This window comes from Lissotriton helveticus, chromosome 3_1 (genome assembly GCF_964261635.1).
Source record: "Lissotriton helveticus chromosome 3_1, aLisHel1.1, whole genome shotgun sequence".
NCBI lineage: Eukaryota > Metazoa > Chordata > Amphibia > Caudata > Salamandridae > Lissotriton > Lissotriton helveticus.
This window is the reverse complement of record NC_136061.1, coordinates 819,145,544-819,161,133: the sequence shown is the minus strand read 5'-3', so window position 1 is coordinate 819,161,133 and position 15,590 is coordinate 819,145,544. Positions and strand designations below refer to the sequence as shown.

The 15,590-nt window shown below is 47.7% G+C and overlaps 1 protein-coding gene across 1 annotated transcript in view; it reads right to left on the bottom strand.

Moving 5' to 3' along the window:
• Window positions 1-15,590, bottom strand: part of COL9A2 (collagen type IX alpha 2 chain) — a 134,746-nt gene that overhangs the window by 36,382 nt on the left and 82,774 nt on the right. The window contains exons 20-26 of the mRNA XM_078681105.1: window positions 13,871-13,915; window positions 11,129-11,182; window positions 10,264-10,317; window positions 4,844-4,897; window positions 3,667-3,738; window positions 2,797-2,832; window positions 489-533 (exon numbers count right to left, since the gene is read on the bottom strand). Of these exons, the coding sequence (XP_078537231.1) occupies window positions 489-533; window positions 2,797-2,832; window positions 3,667-3,738; window positions 4,844-4,897; window positions 10,264-10,317; window positions 11,129-11,182; window positions 13,871-13,915 (360 nt within the window). The remainder of the gene's footprint in view (window positions 1-488; window positions 534-2,796; window positions 2,833-3,666; window positions 3,739-4,843; window positions 4,898-10,263; window positions 10,318-11,128; window positions 11,183-13,870; window positions 13,916-15,590) is intronic.

Below are 15,590 nucleotides of genomic sequence, written 5' to 3'. Positions count from 1 at the left end.
CTTCGTAATTGCCTTGAAAAACCATCAAAGTTGGAACAGAGCTTCACGATTGAGGCTAAGTGCCAGCAAGGTGGTCCTCAGGTTCCCGGTGCTGCATTGCGGCTCTGTTTTTGTCTATGAAAAATGTCCGTAGCATTTGGGTGCCTTTCAGTGTTCCCAATGTCCATGGATGGCGAACTTTCTGTGGCGCGTGGCTATCATCAAGTGTCAGGAAACTTCAGCTAAATTTAGCTCCTTAGGGCTGTTGACCATGATATTCATAATGTATCTCTAAGTAACTACAGATGATTGAGCAAGTTCCCTCCGTCAGAAATCAGAAGAATGTAATTTGAAAATGAAGCTAAAACCCACCGAACCTCTTGCCCTGCCCACCACTTGCCCCTGCAAGTCCTGCGTGGACCACACTGCTCACACCTATAAAACTCCTGAAGATACAGTCCAGCGCTGGAAGACGCATGGCGTTCAAGAGAAGCATGGGAATTGCTTACCATCTCGCCTTTCTCACCACCAAGTCCTTCGACACCAGGGTCCCCCTGTAGACGAGAGAGGAAAGGGTCTTCAGTACAGAAAGGATGCCTGCCATTTTGACGCACGGAGGGTATTATATGATTCACTTAGACACACTAATCCACATACACACAAGAGCACATGAACTACAACGCCGCTGCCTTCTCCTTACACCCAAAATGTTCGAGCAATTTCTTACACTAGACAAACAAGCACATAGCAGCAGACTGGCATATCCAAGAGATGTGAGGGAACGACAGAGTCTGCATAGTGAAGAACATAATGAAATCCTCCTCTCTCACGGCTGGGATCACTACCCCCATTGGTTGATCCTCATTGAACATCCCCCGCCCCCACTACTCCCATTGGTTGATCCTCATTGAAAAAAAATCTTTACATAATTTCAGCCAAGCAAATATATTTCCTCACCACGTCCATTATAAAAAAAGATGCCCACCACCAAATCCATCCCTGAAGTTGATATGGATGGTTAGCAGCTCGGTCCATGGCTCTAAACCAATGCCATGCCTGCTGTGGTGTTAGCTCAATCGATACCCTACTTATGCTTTCATAGAAACAGGCAGAGATTAAATAGGAAGGCTCCAGTGACGATAGGACTGAAAACTGCACAGGACAAAGGAAGATAGTGATGCGTTGTAACTCGTGGAACAGAATATTTGTGTGGCATGGTCTGACTCAGCAATGAGGGTTGTACCTACTATCACACATTTTCAGAACATACCCAGTTTGGAGGCACTGGCTCCGAGAAGGATTTTTATACAGCAGTCTAACATGCAGACCCACTCACTCACATCCATGAGACTTTAAAAAGGCACAGATTCCTATGCATATATGCACAGGCGAGCACACAAATTCACAGAAACCACCTCTTTATGAAGACTCCTCATGTCTCCACTTAGCCTCGCAAAGCCTCAAGGCCCGCTTGTAGAGTAAGGTAAGATTTGATTCTCTACAGCTCTACTCACATGCATGTCCTTCTTCAGCCCACAGTTAACTTAGTGCTTACTGTACATTGGGTTTTAAAGTGTCTGAAGAAAGCTCTGGTGTTCCCTCTTCTGAGGAGGAGACCTCCCTCAGCTATGCAACCACAAACCTCATTGAAATGTGTCCTTGATGAAGGTCATGGGAAGTGTGGTGTTGAATTCACTGAGAAAACCATCTCCTCCTCACCAATTGCAGGTCCAGCTTTAAGATGCTTTCTTTTCTTTGCTACACTGCAACTATGACTCCACAGAGCTGGAAATGTTTTTAGAGGGTGGATTAACCCACTGCTACACAGGCTGTGAGATGGCCGCTGATTTGGATATAAAGCAAAAGGCAAGAAGCTGGGGAGGTTCCCCGCTGTGAACAGTGACCATGCCCCCTGCCTTCGACACACTCTGCCCTAAACTTACTAAATCTCTTGGCCCCAGGAGAGTTCCCGTGTTTTTAAAAGGCATCAACGATAGCAATAGGTTGGACAGTAGGAATATGGTGATACTCAAGAGAGGTCTGTACCTCTGAAAGCCTAGAAGGATTGTCCCAACCAAACATGTGACTGTCACAGACCACCTTTCGTTGACATGGTGTCAGTCCTGCAAGGTGCTACCCACATTTCTCTGTCATTTAGTCTCCCTAGAAACAATTTGGTGCAGTAGCAGGGAATGAGGCAGCCTTGTACCTCAGCGGATTCGCAGAGTACTAAGCGGCTTAGCTGAAGGCATCTGACGGTGGATGCACACACTGGGATAGCAGGGACACTTTTGCTCCTCAAGATTTATTAATTCCGTCCATGAAGACAAAACAGTGGAAATACAAGATTCAAATCTCGAAATACTAGATTGAATATATACTCACTACTTCACTAGCAAAAGAGGATTGGTGCACTTACTTTACTGCATGGACTGGACCACTGAAATGGGCCCTCATAGTCACGCATAAGTTATGTTAATAGTTTTTAAAGCGCTCGAATACTCTGAGGTGTCTTGGCACTAGCAGCAGGAAACACCACTGAAAGAACCCTCTTTGAAATTAATTATTAAAGATTCATGTTTTCACTTGCTTTCTGAAGGCACGCATTGTGGGAGCAGCTTTGATATGGAGTGCGAGTGAGTTCCAACATCGAGTAGCTCGAAGGGTGAAGCTGCTCCCACCCCACAGCCACATGGATTCACTCATTCAAACAGAACAGTGTGAATCATAGACACAAGGCCAAGCATGCTCCAAAAAATCACACTCAAATAGAAAGAAATAGATAAGACGTGCTACAAATCAGTGCCTGGTACTCACAATTCCTCCCTTCGGTCCAGCTTTGCCAGGAAATCCCTGATGAACAGAAATGTAAAAAAAAAATAAGTCAGTGAGCATTTTGTGACTTCTGACAGCTTCGTTTAAGCTGGTACACACATAAGATACTTTCAGACACTGATAAGACAGAGCGTCATTCACAATTAATTCAAGACCCTGAAAGCATGGCAGCACTCAAAAATGTGTGTACTTATCTATGACTAATCATGCACTTCTCACCCTGCATACATTATACCTGATGCAGGTAGCTCAGGGGTTAACAAAGTGAGATATCTGCATAGATGCATCACTTTGTAAATATGATGCAGTGTGGTGCATTTTTTACAAAAAGTGACACATCAACGGCATAAGGGCCTCATAAATAAGGCCCTTTGTTTGGTGTAACTCAGCAACACTCTGAAATCGTTGCAGACTTTGGTACAAATCTGCAACACTCTGATACCTTTGCAGACTTTGGTACAAATCTGAGACACTCTCAGCTCTTTGAAGGCTATGGTGGAGCTCTGCAGCACTCTCAAATCTTTACAAGCTTTGTAGGGGCTCAGTAGGACATTCACACTTTGTGGTACCCAGATGAGTGTCTCAAACCTTTAGTTTTTGAATATGTGGATGCTAATCACTCTGCACTCTAATCTTTGCAGACTTTACAGAGGCCAGTCTGCTCACTCAAGCCATGTTAAAATGTAGAGCCAGGTCTAGTGCTTTGTCAATGCAGTTTGGTGTAGCTCACTGATGTACCAGTACCTACCCTGCATCCACGCTCCTCTCGTGAACCCACACCCTCACTCCACCTCTTCCCTTGTATTCCTCAGCCACTCTGCCAGGCATTATTGTACAACCTTCGTCACATACCTGGTCTCCCTTCACACCCGGGATGCCTTGAGGACCGGGGATTCCGGGTGGGCCCTGTTCACCTTTAGCACCCTGCAATGCAAGAGAATAAATATTTGCAAATGGCACGAGTTACAGAACCTTGAAAATACATATGAATGGAAACTGGAATCTTTTCAGAGAGAAAAGGAATATCACCTGTGGAAGTTCCTCTTGACCACTAGGCCCTAGTACTAGGCTTCAAATCTAGGCCGTCACTACAGGGGATCATAGCAGGCTACAAGAACAAGCCTTAAACCCAAGAGAACCTGCATACATAACAATCTTTAGGCAACATTGGCTCACGCTGGTATCATTTACAAAAGCAATTCTTTCTATAAGCAAACTAAATAGTCTTATGCATTCAATGACATATACAATATATACAAATTAGGACAAACCAGACCACCTTTGATGAGAAAAGAGAGAGCCATTTATCCATGTAGTTCAGGTAGAAAACCATAACAATGCGTTAAAACATCACAGTAACACGTTACCACACAGTGCAATGTGTCCCCAGTGCCAAAGCCCAAATTTAAGGTAACCACGATCCTTAAGTGAGGATAGGTTCTTGTCCCAGTAAAAAACAACTTATAAAGTTAGCAAAACATTCTACAATAAAATAGACACATTTCCTGTTTGTCCATCACTCAAGGTTCTCAACAACGTTTCAACCCTTAGTTAGGATATTAGTGTCTCATCAGGACTACGAACATGAGGAGACATCCTGTAAAGCTCTTAGGCACCCGAGTCATCGGAATACATTGCATAGTATGCTAAATGGTAGACATGCACACCTTAGTGAAAGGATAAATTGATAATAACTTATTCAAGGATAATACCCCTGAAAAAGAGCCCCCACGTAATCCAGGCCACTAGTTCCACTTCAGAATAAGAGGCGCAAAAGTGAAATGGTCTTCCCCCGAATCGGTAAGCCACAATTGTCAACGTGGCTAACTAGGGAGTGGTGGTTAGCCGTGCTGGTCTTTGCGTCATTAGAGGATTCTCGCCTCAGCGCACATCCTCTACCATGTTGGCTGCCGACAGTGGCTTACTATTTCAGTGCACAGGTATGAATGGGGCTACCTGACTCCACCTATAAAAGTACATTAAAAAGCAGCTGTTCAGAACCTTGTATCAGTAACAGAATCCAGCTCACCGTTTTGCCTTGTAATCCAATAGGTCCCACAGCTCCCCGTTCACCACGATCCCCCTAAAATAAGAAATATAACGTGGGTGAAAAAATAACAAAGGAATTGAGTTAAACATTGCTACATATATGTGAAGTAGGAGGAGAAAGGTAGGAAGATGAGAGAAGAAAATAATGATGTAATCAATGGGGATCATTTTCAGAAACTGCTGGAGGCCTTTGAAGGAAAGGCTTTTATTTAGATATCATGGGCCTCATTTAGAATATTTTGATGCACAGCAGTGCAGGAAGCCTTCCTGCTGCGCTGCTACGATTCAAAATAAAAGGGAAGGAATGCTTCATATCTAAAAGTTATGGAGCATTCCTGTCCTTTTCCCCTGCACCGGCACACAAACAGCAGCCGTATGCCAACACAGACACCCTTGGTCATTTTGCAAGGGTGCCTGCGCTGAGGGGATGATTGTTTTTGTGCAGGAAAGTACACCTTTCTGCACTAAAACAATAATTAAAGGCGTTTTCCTCTTTCTATGCATGCTGCATTCTGCAGCATGCATAGAAAGAGGAATAAACAAGGACAAATGAAAGTATTTCTTTTTGTTACACCTCCTTACGCCTTCTGATGCACTCCCAGGTTTAAAATGTTGTAAATCTGGGAATGAGTCAAGTTCCATGGATGTTGTGCGGGAACACCTATAGCATCACCCATGGAATGCCCCTTTCACGCAGAGTTATGCGCAGAGAGTCATTGAGAGTGACGTATCTCAATGGAAGCTTTGAGAGCCACTATAACACATCAGTAGGGAGAAAGTGAGAGTCACCCATGCGGGTGTCTTGCTCGTTGTACCACAGGATCCAAACTATACCTCACTGACAAGGCATAACATGACCGAAACTGGTCTGAGGTTGCTTAGGTTGTGTCCCACTTGTGGGACACCCCCGCGCCGCACGGCCACCAGCTGCTGCGTGTGCCCCCAGTGCCTGCCTCTGCCTCAGCGCCGGCCTCGCTGCCGCCTTGAGCGATCCCCGTTGGTTTTCTCCCGTTTTTGCCCGACATTTGTGCTTGTTTCTTTGTGTGCCGTAAGATCGTCAGCTTAACTGTTTTCACCCGTTTTTGCCCGACATTTGTGCTTGTTTCTTTGTCTGCCGTAAGATCGTCAGCTTAACTGTTTTCTCCCGCTTTGCCCGACATTTGTGCTTGTTTCTTTGTGTGCCGTAAGATCGTCAGCTTAACTGTTTTCACCCGTTTTGACCAGAATTGTTGCCTGTATTTTTCTGTGCCGTCGCCTCTTAGTGTTTTGACCCCCATTGTGCATTGTGCCTGTCTCCTTCCTGATTGCCCGCCTACCTCGCCGCCCTCCGCTCTCCCTCCCCGCTCCCGCTTCCCGCCACCGCCATTAGCCCCGCCCCTTTCTCTTCTGTTCCCTCCCCGCTCCCGCCTCCCAGCTGCTCCGCCCACCCGCGCACTTCGCCTTAAATGGCGACCGTGCGAACGCGCAGCGGTCACGCGCAGCGGGCGCGCCGATTGTGCGCCGAAGGCGCGCCAAAGGTAAGCCCGTCTGCGACCGGATCGCGACCAGCGCCAGGACCCCTGGTCCCCGAGGACCCCGACCAACCCGCCTGACGTACTCCGCCGCCACCCTCACCGCTCTCAACACCGGCCGACTCCCAGATTGCCACCAAGCCACACCACGACGCACCAACGGACCTTTCAGCTGCCACGCCTAAAAGTTCTCCTGCATCCGGACCAGCCTCGCACCAGCACCCGCTAAGTCTAACGCCAGCAGCACCCACCTCAAGTGCATCCTGCTCAACACCCGCTCCGTCCACAGACACGCCATCGAACTCTGGAACCTTCTAGACGCCACAGCCCCTGACGTTGCCTTCCTCACGGAGACCTGGATGAACGCCTCTTCAGCTCCCGACATCGCCATCGCTATCCCAGAGGGCTACAAGATCGTCCGGAGGGACCGAAACGCCAACCAGATGGGAGGAGGCATCGCCATCATCCACAGGAACACCATCCGTCTCACGACCAGCACCGACAACACCCTGACCAGCGCCGAACACCTGCATTTCCAGATCCACACCAACCCGAACACCACCCTCAGAGGCACCCTGATCTACCGACCCCCCGGACCACGCACCCAATTCAGCGAGGACATCGCCGACTTCGTCAGCCCGCATGCCCTCCCCTCCGCCGACTACATCCTCCTGGGAGACCTCAACTTCCATCTGGAGAACAACAACGACCACAACACCAGCACCCTGCTCGACAACCTCGCCAACCTGGGACTGAAGCAACTGGTGTCCACCCCCACCCACCTCGCCGGACACACACTCGACGCAGTCTTCGCTTCCAGCACAGACATCGACTTCAGCCACGCCACAGAGCTTCAATGGACGGACCACAGATGCGTCCACTTCACCTTCAAGAGAACGACGACCCACCACCACCAGCAACAGGCCGCCCGCAGAAGCTGGAGCAAGATCACAGCAGACCAACTCGCCACCTCCCTGAGCCAGCACCCTCCTGCCAGCACAGCGGACCCCAGCCAGGCCGCTGACAACCTCACAAAGTGGATCAGCAACTGCGCGGACGAACTCGCCCCACTGAGGACCCCGCCTAGCAGACCCGGCAGCAAGAAGGCTCCATGGTTCACCGACGAACTCAAGAGCTCCAAGAAGAACTGCCGAGCCCTCGAGAAAGTCTGGAGAAGGGAACCGACACCGGACAACAGGACCTCCTTCAAGCTGGCCACCCGGAAACACCACCAGCTGATCCGCGCCGCCAAGAAAACAGCATTCAAGGACAGGTTGGACAACAACGCACACAACTGCAAGGAACTCTTCAACATCGTGAAAGAGCTTTCCAACCCCAGCGCAGGAAACAACGACATCACCCCATCGCAAGACCTCTGCAACTCCCTGGCTTCATACTTCCACAACAAGATCGCGGACATACACAACAGCTTCAACAACCAACCAACGCACACCATGACCGAACAACCACCCCCCACCACCACCCTCCACGCCTGGACCCCGATCAGCACCGAAGACACCATCCGCACGATGAACTCCATCCACTCCGGATCACCGACCGACCCCTGCCCGCACCACGTCTTCAACAAGGCCGACGCTGTCATCGCACCCCACCTGCGAGACATCATCAACACATCCTTCGACACCACCATCTTCCCTGAGAGCTGGAAACACGCCGAACTCAGCGCTCTACTCAAGAAACCAACAGCAGACCCCACCGACCTCAAGAACTACCGCCCCATCTCACTCCTCCCGTTTCCAGCCAAAGTCATCGAGAAGACCGTCAACAAGCAGATGGCCGCCTTCCTCGAGACGAACGGATCCCTCGACCCCTCACAGTCCGGCTTCCGAGCCAATCACAGCACCGAGACCGCCCTCATCGCCGCCACCGATGACATCCGCGCCCTGATGGACAATGGAGAAACAGCGGCCCTCATCCTCCTAGACCTCTCCGCGGCATTCGACACGGTCTGCCACCGCACCCTAGTACGGCGCCTCAGCAACATCGGAATCCAGGACAAGGCGCTGGAATGGATCATCTCCTTCCTCGACGGAAGAACACAGAGAGTCCGCCTACCACCGTACAAGTCAGAGGCCTCCGAAGTCATCTGTGGCGTCCCTCAAGGATCATCTCTGAGCCCCACCCTCTTCAACGTCTACATGAGCCCCCTCGCGGCCATCGTACGCAAACACAACCTCAGCATAATCTCCTATGCCGACGACACCCAGCTGATCCTCTCCCTGACCAACGACCCCACCGCCGCCAGAGCCAACCTGCACGAAGGGATGAAAGAGGTAGCCGAGTGGATGACGACCAGCCGCCTGAAACTGAACTCGGACAAGACGGAAGTCCTCATCCTGGGCCCCTCACCCTCCGCCTGGGACGACTCCTGGTGGCCTCCCGCCCTGGGCACCGCACCCAAACCGACAGACCATGCACGCAACCTGGGCTTCATCCTGGACTCCTCCCTCTCCATGACCAGGCAAGTCAACAACGTCTCCTCGGCGTGCTTCAACATCCTACGCATGCTACGGAAGATCTTCTGGTGGATCCCCACCGAGACCAGGAAGATCGTCACCCAGGCCCTCGTCACCAGCCGACTGGACTACGGCAACGCCCTCTACGCCGGTACCACCGCCAAGCTCCAGAAGAGACTCCAGCGGATCCAGAACGCCTCAGCCAGACTCATCCTCGACATCCCACGAACCAATCACATCTCCGGACATCTGAGAGACCTTCACTGGCTCCCCGTCAACAAAAGAATCACCTTCCGCCTCCTCACCCACGCACACAAAGCCCTACACGACCAAGGCCCGAGCTACCTCAACAGCCGAGTCAACTTCTACGCTCCCAAACGCCACCTCCGATCAGCCAACCACGCCCTCGCCGCCGTCCCCCGCATCCGAAGAGCGACTACAGGAGGAAGGTCCTTCTCCTACCTGGCTGCCAAGACCTGGAACTCCCTGCCGACCGACCTGCGCCTGACCCAAGACCACCTCTCCTTCAGGAAGAAGCTGAAGACCTGGCTGTTCGAGCAGTAGCGGCACCCCCCCAGCGCCTTGAGACGCTACGGGTATGTAGCGCGCTTTACAAGTGTCATTGATTGATTAGGTTCCCTTCTGGAGGGGTCCCTGCTTGGCAGTTTGGGATGAACTGTTTCCATGAGAAACAGGGTCAGTACTGATTTTAATAAAGTTGTTGTCTGTCTAGAGTGGCACAGTGGGCAAAAAACAATAGGTTGTAATACTACCCAGAGCTATTGCCAGTAGTTTCGACTATCTGCAAGCATTCTTCTCATCGCCTTATTTGCATTAAAAGATAGAATAAAAGTCAAAGGACTTGCCTCATTCACAAATAACAGTTCTAGGGTCCAGGTTTCCAAATCCTTCTGATCTGCCTAACACTGGGCTCATGATTCAAAGATATGAGTCGCACTCTAGTCGGTGTGATTTTTATGGTGTGTTTCTATACGCTGATGTTCACCTCTTTGACACCTATGCACCCGAAATCAGGGTCCTTTTGAAAAAGTTTTCGTCACATTATCTTTTGGTCCTTTAGCTGGTAATCGAGTTCTGGTAATCTGTGCCTAGAGAAGGCCAACCACAGAGGCTCTTTGTAGGAGCACAAAATCACCCAAACCAAAGAAAGGAACAATGAAGTTACAGCCATAGGAAGATTAAGGAGAAAGTGATGTGTCAGGAAACAAAGAGAGTGACAATGAAGGGACAGTCAGGAGGCAGTGAGGTACCAATGACACAGAGAGATGACAGAGACCCTGAATATCATTGGTCAAGCGGGTTAAAAAGACATTGAGGCACCAGTTGTAGAAGACACAATTTGATGTCATGGGAGTTTGACACATCATTAAGTTTTAGTTCTCATTGCTCACCTTGAGTCCACCGATACCCCGAGGTCCCACTTCTCCACGAGGCCCTGGCTCACCCTGAAAGATATTACAGAGAGAAACATCATTTAAAACATGGCAGCTCCATCCACGTTGCAGCACAGGGCATTTTTGACAATGTCCCTGTGCCTGCAGTACACAAAAGTCTAAGACAGGAGAGTTAGAGAAAGAACTGTGTAAACGTCCTCCCTTCTGCAGTACATGTGTATGGACAGACAGACAGTGTGGAGTACACCTCAGAAGAGCCAAGAACCAGGAAGTGAGTGGTAGGAATAGTAGAGAAAGTTCAGGACGTGCAGGGGCTAGCAATGAGAAGGCATCATGAGTCAATACTGTCCATGAAACTATCCCATACCGAATGTGAGCTAGCCTTGTGGAAGGAAGTTGACAATTGAATCAACAGAAATATTGAGAAAAGGAGCAGGTAGGATAGAGAAAATAAGACAGAAAAGCATAGGCCCAGGAAAATATGTAAAAAAGAAGTGAAGATAAGGAAGAAAAGAGGACAGGGATGCAGGAGAATGGAAAAAGGGATAGAGGAGAGGAGGAAAAAACCGTAATAATGCAGGGAGTAGGGAAGGCAGGGATGCAAGGTAGAAAGGAGAAAATAGTGAAGAGAGTACAGTGGAAAGGATGGGACAGATGAAGTAAAAAATGCAATGGAGGGAAGAGTTAGAGATGGGGAAAAAGGAGTTAAGGAAGGCTCAAAGAAGCAGTAACGTGAAAGCAGTACAGGAAAGGGTGGAGGAGGGAAAACTGGTAAAAAGGCAAAGATTTTTTTTAAAGGGATGCTAGAAGGCAAGTACAATGAAAGGAATACCAGTGGCCTGAACACGACAACATGACTTACAATCTTGCCTGGGGCTCCAGTGAATCCTGGCTCCCCGCGGCTTCCAGGCTCACCCTGTAAAAGTCACAGACAGAAGTAAGCACAGACATGGCATCTCTCAGACTTGAGACATCACAATGAATAAGTACAGGACTCTAAGTATGCCCTGCATTCATTTTATGACATTCCCTGCTTCCAAGTTTAGACTGTATTAACTCTGATACCCAGCACTGGAAGAACTGCATGCTGCACCAGTTCACTTCCATTCCCATCTCCAGTGTCACTGCACACTGAACTAAGTGCACACTGAAGTAAGTGCACACTGAACACTTGACCGAGGGCCACAACACTGCCTCTGCTACATTCTTAGAAGGCAGCCATCGGGTACTGCAGTGACTGTGGTGCATTATTAGTCATTTACCCATTGATCAGAGGGGACTGGTGTAGTGAAACAAGCCCTGCAAGTGTGTTTTTAAGGCATCTGGAAACCTGTATAGGATTTTTACTCCAGGAATGAACTCAAATGTCTTCTTTCAATGCCTATTTCTTTGCCCTCTAGGCATGCCATGGGATAACGCTGTAGCAGATAAGTAAGTCTTAGAAATAAAAAGGAATTGTGCAGCCTGTAGGGCTCACTGTCCTCTTATTAGACCTTTCATAATTTAATTACATTTAACGTTTATGGAAAACTATATAAAATATTGTAAACGTAAAATTGTTCTATAAAAGAGTATATAAATCTCATGACACACGTTGTACTAAAATTCTTGAAAATCGTGCCAAATAAATTACAGAAAATGCTATCACTTACATTTTTCGCATTTAATGGCTCTTTTGCCTGCTTGGCTTTGTCGCTTAATGATTTATTTAAGAATGGAAAGCTATACTTAGCCTGCAGTTCTCTGTAGCGCTGCAGAAGTACAAGAGGCGAGGATTTCATTGAGCTATTGTACAACTGGAAAAATCTCTCATCATTTCATAGCCTCGTTCACAAAGAGGGAAGGGCTGGGAATGTATGCCCCTATATGTCCCCCTGTCATCTTTCAGCAGGATGAATATAAGGCACTTCATTCGCAGAGGCCCCACAGTCCTGCTCAAGAGCTGCCTTTTTTGTCATTTATGATCATTTCCCATTTTTAAGAGCTTCCTTAAGAGCATCTAAACGATATCCTTCATAACAGCAACACTCCTAAGTCCTTTTGTTTGTACTGAACAAACCATGCCATACTCTGGTAACAAACACCCTTGCTGCTTTTATGCTAGTCAACATTATTTCTGCAAAAAAGTGCCATCTTTAGAATGTTGAAAGCTGTAAAGCCACATTGGCATGTCAGTCAAACAGGCAGAGCAGGCTGACCTTATGCCACATTCGAGGAAAATCACACCCATGGGGTTGCTTGGGTAAGTCCTGGAGCACCTCACTATAGGGGCCTTCTATTCATAGGGATTAGCATTAGATTCATAGAACCAGGCTGGTGCTCCATAACAAATGCCTGCTTTGTAAATGGTTATTGAAGATGCTGTGGAACAGCCAATATAAACGAGGGCAGAGTTCCTCAGGGCCCTCACCAGCACAGCCCCGGGGCTCGCTCTGCCGCCCACTGAGGGTTCCCCGGTAAGCGTGCTATCATTAAGGATACTCCTGTCTCTTCTAACCAAGTGACTGATATACCGGTCCCTGTGTATGAAGCATGGGCTATGGTCATTACTTTCATTTTTTCCATATTAACACACAGATGGTCAAGAACTATGAAACAAGCAGAAAACCCCACAGCTCACTTGAGCCCAGCAGGCGTCAGTCAAAAAGCACTAAATCATCTGCATAACACAAGGCGCCCTTTCCCTTCCAGGGCCAGTCTACTGAGAAAATTGTTGAGTAACAGGCGCTTGCATGCCCCGCTGATTCACGCCTCCATTACTTGAGATTATTGTGAGTGACAACTCCCCGCATCCAAATCTCCCTCTACCCTAGTTATCCCTATCAAACTCACTAGTGAGTTCTACTAGTTGATTTGGGGCACCCCAATTATTCAGCATGCGCATGGGGTCGCAAGGCAAACTCGGTCAAATGTCTTGGTGAAATCCACTTATGCTCAACGCAGTGGCACAGCTGACACCTTACTAGGGCAGTTAGTGTCAGTGGCCTGTGCACAGTGGACCTTCCATTCCAAAACCCCTTGTGCGTTAGTGCCTGCTCATCCAGGAGTGCTGGCAAGATCTTAATGAATATTTTAGTTGATGTACTCAGCATCTTGAGCCTTCGTATAGACCAGTACTAGCTCAGTCCCTTTCCATCTATTTCTTACCTGCTCCAACTTGATGATTGCAAAGAGATTTACATATCATGCTAACGCCCATCCTTGGAGACAGCCTTAAGGTCAGTACTAGGCCGTCCCTCTGGTCCAGTCCTCTTTGACTGCCTGGCCTTATTAGCATGTTTAACAGTTTCACCGGTACGAGTTACATAGACAGCATCACAAAGTTCTCCCTTAATATCTACAGAGCTTTCAGTGATGTGTTTCGCATATAGAGGCTTGATATACACCTCCCAAGCACCCTTGTGCATCTGTATACTTTCAAAGAGGTCCACTTCATCAGTACAACACACACCAGACGTTTCAGTCATTTCTCTCTGTCACAGCCTTCTGCAGATACTTCAGTTATTTTCCAAGACTTCCTTTTTCTTACACCTCTGCAGTGTGCCAAATAAACGTTTCTATGTGGAAAGGGGATGCTGGGACAAATGTGTCAATGGGAGCATACCTTGCCACCGACACCTCCTTTGGGTCCTGGTTGTCCGGGCAGACCCTAAGAATAGAAAGAACGAAACATGAGTATAGTCCATGTATTAAAGACAGCCAAGTGTGGGCCTCTCCCCACCATCTCACAGCCCCCTGACTCGCGCACAGCTACCACTTTCCACTGGGGGCGGGGGAGGGGGGAGGGTTCAGCCAGGTGAGGACAAAAGACACAGAACGGTGGGACATTACGATCACTGGAAAGCCCAGCTCTGATAAGGAGAAATAGAAATGTTGCAACCAATTACCAAATGACGTACTAAAGTCTGTAAAGTTAAAAACAATACAGCTGGTAGCACAGTGTGCCAAACCCAAAAAACTGCCCACAGAATACTGCACTGCAGAGTGCAGAATGTTAAAATTACCCTACGATACTGCACTATATCGTGCACGTCAACAGCATTACAGTGTTTCGACCACACATAGTTACCGTTTTCCAAATCTATCCAATTATGAAAAGAATAGTGCATCACAGTGAGGCAAATCCATAGAACCTCACTATGGGATCCCAAATCCACAAACTAAAGAAATACTGCACTAGTATTCCAAGTCTTTAGAATCACCTGAGATATATGCCACATTACTTTTAAAAATCCACACCATTATAATGGAGATATGGGAATACATACGTAATGTACCAAATTCAAAGCCTTTTCATAGGGGTAATGTACTTTGGTTTTCCACAACAGCATAATTATCATATAAATACTGCACAATAGTGTGCAGAATCCCATAATTAACAATACTACACTAATATTACATGAATTTGCACATCCAAAGGACGTCTGTGGGGATATAGAGCCAGATGTATCAAGTCTTTTTGCATCCGCAAACAGGCAGATTCACAGAATCTGCCCGTTTGCTAACGCAAAAATTGCTTTTCCAATACAGCAAACCTAATTTTGTGATTCGGTTACCTTGCAAATTAGGTTTGGGGTTCGGTATTAGGAAAGGGTGTGATTAGGGCATCCCTTCCTAATACCAAGTTGCATCAGTATGTATGAATGTTTTGTGACCGCAATTGCGGTTGCAAAACATTTGCATTTTACCACCTACTAAAAGTAGGTGGTAACCCATTCGCAAATGGGAAGGGGTCTCCAATGGACCCCTTCCCCTTTGTGAATGTTTGTAAAGCCTTTTTTAAGAGCAGGCAGTGGTCCTTTAAGGAAAACGGGCTGCTTTACAAAAAAAAGATTGCTCTATTGAAAAGCAATCACGGACATGGTGGTCTGCTGATCTCAGCAGGCCACCATCCCCGTGATTTTTGCGATTCCTAGAGGGTCGCAAATTGTAACCAACCTCATTAATATTCATGAGGTGGGTCATTTACGACCCCCTAGGAATCGCAAAAGGTGTACTATACACCTTCATACATTGCATTTTGCGATCTCCTAATTGTGAATGCTTGTGATTTGCAATTAGGGAATCGTAAAATGCTATCTACATCCATCTGACCCATAGTGTGCAAATGCATAACACAAAAGAGAATAATACTCGATTGTCAACTCTACAATATTTCCTTAGAAATACTTCACTCTTGTATACAAAATATCCAGCATCCATCTCTTCAAATGAACGCCTGAATATATCATGTCCACAACATTGGCACTGAAAATGTATGAGAGCAGATGTCGTTTTATTTCCTTTTCCTGCTCTCTTTAAGGTGAGGCAGGCCTTTCTGTGAG